Source organism: Lytechinus variegatus, chromosome 6, assembly GCF_018143015.1.
Source record: "Lytechinus variegatus isolate NC3 chromosome 6, Lvar_3.0, whole genome shotgun sequence".
Lineage (NCBI taxonomy): Eukaryota > Metazoa > Echinodermata > Echinoidea > Temnopleuroida > Toxopneustidae > Lytechinus > Lytechinus variegatus.
In genome coordinates, this window is record NC_054745.1 from 23,047,916 (window position 1) to 23,053,812 (window position 5,897).

The 5,897-nt window shown below is 38.1% G+C and overlaps 1 protein-coding gene across 1 annotated transcript; it reads left to right on the forward strand.

Moving 5' to 3' along the window:
- The first annotated feature begins 2,771 nt into the window (after window positions 1-2,771).
- LOC121417639 lies at window positions 2,772-4,976 on the forward strand. The gene has a single exon (XM_041611376.1). The coding sequence runs from the start codon at window positions 2,772-2,774 to the stop codon at window positions 4,359-4,361; it is 1,590 nt and encodes a 529-aa protein (XP_041467310.1). The 3' UTR covers window positions 4,362-4,976.
- The last annotated feature ends 921 nt before the right edge of the window (window positions 4,977-5,897 follow it).

Below are 5,897 nucleotides of genomic sequence, written 5' to 3' on the forward strand. Positions count from 1 at the left end.
TCGATGAGAAGAAAATGCTATGCCTTGGAGCGGCTTTCTTTGTTCTTTTTCTCAACAAGGCAAAAATGCTATGCCTTGGAACGGAAATTTGAGTGTAAAAATGGGGGTCCCCTCCGCGGCACATACCCACTATGCATTATATACTGAGTGCCCCCCCCCCCCCGGACGGGGTGGTGTTTGTTAAATTCTAAATGTTGAAGCCCGGCCGTTCCTCCATTGATTACATAGGCCTAATACCATATACCCATCCCAAACCAAACAAGAATTTTAAAGTTTCCAGCCCCGGATTATTTCATATTAGTCTCCAATTTCATTCATTACATTAAATCGCGATTGTTGCATGTTACTTTGTATATATATTATGATTTTATGATTGAAATAAAATTGAATTGAATTGGATTATAATAACAACCCTGATAATCATAATAAATATAGTGATACTTTAGTTTGGATGGTAATTGTTGTTATGAATATTATATCGATGATTATTCATCATGCCCCATCATTATCGATTATTATAATGATAAGTTGTTGGCATTGCATTACTGATAACCCTGATTAAAAAATACCATCAAACACAGCAAAAACTGTGGTGTTAACCGGTGAACATAGAGGATCACACCAGTTATTTTACACCGGTGTTAAATTGGTGGTGTTAGTTTTACACCTATATTGTGTTATTACAACACCTATGGTTGTTGCATTTACACTCTTTGGTGTTATGTTCATTCTCTAGGGTGTTATTTTAACACCTCAGGGTGTGGTCCTCTACTAACGCCAATTGGTGTAAGTTTTAACACCACAGTTTTTACAGTGTATCATCTCAAAACAATGAAATGAGAGAGGGAGATTATAATGGTTGGATCTTTGATTGTGAAAGAATGACAGTATTTATTTTTATGAAGCGCACAACTCTCATTATGTTATCTATTTGACCTCCGGGCCCCCGTTTCGTAAAGAACTTGCATCTGTTGTAACTTTGCCATTATAGCAACTACCATGGAAAGCTTGATTATGATTGGCTGCTGAGCCCTGTATAATAAATCATTATTAATCAATAATTATATGATGTGTATAGAGGTGTATAATATCATATCTGTTTTATTTAGCTGTAAAATGAGAAAGTTTCAGCATCTTGGAAACCACAGTTACGCATGTTTGATACAAGCAATACAACAATCACATAGAGCTGCATTTAATGTGTACTGCTTATTTAATTCCACCGCCCCTCAACAATCCCTTTTTTATCATTTCATCGGAAAATAACACAAATTGATACGCATAAAAGCGTACACTATCACTCCATATACAGCGTATACTCGACTTTCAAATTACTCCAATTTCATAATGATACGTCTCAATTCAGCCCCCCCCCCCAAAAAAAAAAATCAAGTCATTCATTGTTCTTATGCGAGATTTTTTTGATGTTTTTTATGGAGAATTTAACGGGGTTTTTTTAAATCAATTATTGCTAATTAAAATTACCGAACTAAAATAAATTGCAAAGAGTGTTTGATCATCAAATTACTCACTTCAAGCTTTAAAATGAGACCAAAATTAATTCTCTAGCCCCCTTTTTATCATAGTTACTCATGTTTGGAATGTGAAACGTGCATAAAGACTTTGTGTATCCCCCCCCCCCCCCACCTCGCCATTTTGGGTTCTATCAAACGCGGTGTCGCGATTTATATGCTATTGCGCTCATTTGTTCAGACATGATAGAGTATACATGGGTAGATCCAGGAGGGGGTCGAGGAGCCCGGCCCTCCCCCCCCCCCTCTATTGGTGGAGCAAAAAAAGGGGGGAAGAAAGGAAAAAGGGGCAGTGAAAAGAGAGGAGAAAAACGAAGAAGAGGAAGACGAAGATGAGGGGAAGACTTTCATGGCACTTTATGAATTTTTTGCGCGCGCCTCGCGCGCGCATTTGCCTTTTATCAATTTAATTATCTTGTTTAATATGGAGTATAAATATCAAGTTTGGAAGTCAGTATACAAAACATATTTCACCGTGGAAATCGAACTGTCATTACCTTGCGTGATTCTCTATTCGTTTAAAGCTTCGTTGAAAAAAATACTTATTTCTAAGTATACCTAATTTAATTCACCAGCACTCACCCACATGCACACACTTGCACTTCTTTTTACCATTTTTTTTTATATACCAATATGTATATATATATATATATAAATCGTATATTTCGTGACGATCAATTTATCAAATATAATTTATGATGGTTTTCATGTAGCCCCCTCTCCTGGCTGCTATTGCTTCAAGCACCTCTGTGCTTATAATAGCTGGCCCCTGTATTTTACCGAACTATATCACATGCTTAGGTATGATTTAATTACCAGTCTTGTTTGTATTATTTACATTGTATCTTTTAAATTGTCACATTTAATTTGTATTCATTCAATTATGTGAACATGTTAATCTATCATTGATTTCTGAATAAAATGCAGAAACTCCTGCAAAAAATTTACAATTGTTTTTAAAAAGTGTTCTGTAAAAAAAGTCAGTTTTATAGTCTGAATATTAACATTTCCTGCTCGTGCTGCGCGCTCGCAAATTTTGATGTCTTAATAGCAAGGTACCTATTTTTTTCGTGTATTTCATAAAGTTTTCAAAATATCCCTTTTCAGGTCTGATTGTCAAAACGTATCATCCATAACGCTGCACGCTCACATTGTGATTAGCGAATTATGTATGTCTCCTCTTTAATTAAGACATATTCCGATTCTGCTTTTATTTTGCAGCTCACCCCCAAGGAAAAAATGGATGATATCATGCAAGAGCGATTAATCGCCAAGAGACACGAATGGACACAATTCGAAGAAACGATCCGCAAATCCAGATTTGATACCGAAGAACACGTTAAAGCTGTTCAAGATAAAGTAGACTTAACATTCAACGAGAAGGTTCGGCTTGTGAAGGAAGGGGAGAACGGAGAGGCTGAGAGAATTAATCACGAATTTGACGTGATGAATGGCAAGATTATCAAGGAGACGCGAAAGATCGAGGAGGGCATACGGAAAAAGACTGAAGAGATACAGGCGATGAATCAAGAACTTCGGAGGAATGATGACAAGATTAGCAAGAACAATGAAAAGAGACATAAAATGTTGTTGAAACTCAGACAAGATTCTGAACTGAGACGTGCTCCGGTAGAACAAATGCGTCAAGACTGTGGTGAGGAACTTGAAACCATCATGGACGTGATCAAACCACGGATAGCCGAACTAGAGAGGTTGGCTCGGGATGCTGGAAGAGTTCTTAAAGAAGTTCAACAAAAACTTGATGCTCTCGGGAGGCAGTGCAGACCAAAAGTAAAAGATGCAATTATGGAGAGAGCGGTTACTGATGCGTTGAAGATGTCTTTTGACATGGATGCATTGGAGCGTATCAGACAAAGAGTGTCGCGCGTGAAATTTGTGAGGACGATTGGTTATAGCAGCTATGATGGAAGGATCGACGTCGACGGGTACAATGGGCATTGGAGGCTTATGGATGAAATCAATGTCATGGATAGAATGAAATATCCAACCATTGTAGGCTGCGTCGGCTCTTCGAAGGTGCTGGTCACCGACTGGGAAGTTGGGAGCATGCACACGTATCTACTTGATACAAACACCAAGCGAATTGATCCAGTCATTAAGGACGGAGGACAGACCTGTGTTGTCTCCTCTGCGTCTTTGCCCGATGGGAGGATCGTGTGCGGAAAGAGACGGACTGGATGCAAGGCCATTGCTTTGGGACAATCGTTGATAGGATGCATCAGCGTGTATGATAAACACTGGAAGCTGGTCAATGACTTCGTTATACCACGAAACAACACGCTGGATGATACCTGGGTGTATGTTGCTGTGGACCCGGAAGGGCTTATCATTGCCGCCGAGTGGGGTCAAGGAAATGTATATTTCATCAACCCCGACGATGGCAGTATCAAACGACGTATTACATTTAGTGATCTTGTACGTGGCGTCGTTTTATCAGGTCTTATCTTGGCAGCATTTTCATCAAACCATTGCACGGTCTTGAAGTTCAAGAGGGGAGGGTCTTACAAAGAAATCCCCTTCGTCAATAACATAAGAAGTGCCTGCATCGACCCACTGACAGACGCCCTCTACGTTATGACATCTGGTAAGGAATACAAGAAGTGTGGGATCGAATACGCGACAACGAAGAGTGGGTCGAAGAGGAAACGGGTTGCAACCATGTGCTTATCGACGAGACTGGTTAGTGATAATGATAGACTAACACATCTTGAGATGTCGCAAGTGATTATGACTCCATCTGGGAAGATCATCGTCAGTGACGGCAACAGTATTCAGATCATAAGAAAAGATTGGTATTCTATGGTATAGTATTCAACTACATTTTACATCTATGAAGTTACAAATCACGCCTCCCTTCATTTCCAAAGAAATGTGTTGCCATCACAGAAGGTACCTGCAATTACCCAAGATCGACATAATAGACCCAAACATCAATAGGGGAAGGCGGAGTAAGTTGAGCATAGGGGCAAGTTGAGCCACCAGCCCCATAGGCCAATATAAGTCAGACAATGTGGTGGTGTCATGTATTGATGACCCATAGAATAAACCCTAATCCCACCACATTTTTACAACTTTGAAACAAAAAGTACTTTTTTAGAGGAAAAAATACAAATTTTAGCCAAAAAGGTAAAAAGGGTAAAAAAAGGGTATGAAATAGATAAGTTCTTTCTACACACACAGATCTTTAGATATGATAGAGACATAAGAACAACATTAATAATCCAGGTATGGATTTTCATTATTGTCATATTCTTTTACATAATGGATGCGTAAGAAATGTGTGGATGCGCCAGTAAGTATGCTGTGTAGACATAAGTAAAAAGAGCTCTGAACAAGCGCAGCTGAATATATCCATATAAAAGCTGCGCTATATAAATTAATGCTTATTATCATTTATTTTTATTAAGTTCGGACTGGGGTAAGTTGAGCCAGCCAACATGGGGCAAGTTGAGCCACGGTAATACATAAAAAAAAACTTTAAAAGCCATCGATATGCAGGCAGAAAGGAGCAAATTTACATGATTGTTCTGTTCCTTTTAGATGATGTTAGAATTTATAGAAAACTAGCAAGTGAAAAGACTTTAAATAAAAAAAAATTGACATTCTGGTTCCCCCCCCCATACATTTCGTATTGTGGCTCAACTTACCCCAGAAGGTGTCTCAACTTACCCCACAGATGGGGCAAGTTGAGCCATTTCAATTTGACATCGCTTTTTTCAAAGGTGACAATGACTTTCAGTGCGGGGGTAAAAAGTTATTAGGTGAAAAATATTTTAGAAAAGTTAAATTTTAAAGGCAATTAAGGTACTAATTTCTACAAAAATATTTATCATATAAATTATAACACGCAAATTAACATGCAAAAAGTGTCACAACTTACCCCACTTCCCCCTCGAGATTACCCCATGATTGACATGATTTTCAGCTCTACTGATTTTGAAAAATGTTTTTGTTATCACTTATTATTTTAGCATTTTAAGGGCGATTCCACGCGTGTCGTGCGGGACATTTTAGCCATTTTTATTTTCCTAGCACAATGACTGAGCAATATAATATAATACATTTTTTGTCAGTGATAAAGTTTTAGTGGGTAGTCATATGGACAAATAATAACCAACACAAACAAAATATTATTGGTAAATTATGGGAGAAAAAGTGTCCCGTACGACACTCAACATTTTAAGCTGTAATTCACTTGTGGACGACATTATGTTGGTTGTCACTTTTTTGAGTGTTTACCCAGTAGTACTTTAATATTACTACAAAGCAAATTAAAGTTCTCCATTCGTTTGGACAGCAGGTTGATAGATGTCGTGAAAATGGCTTATTTTTCTAATATGGAAT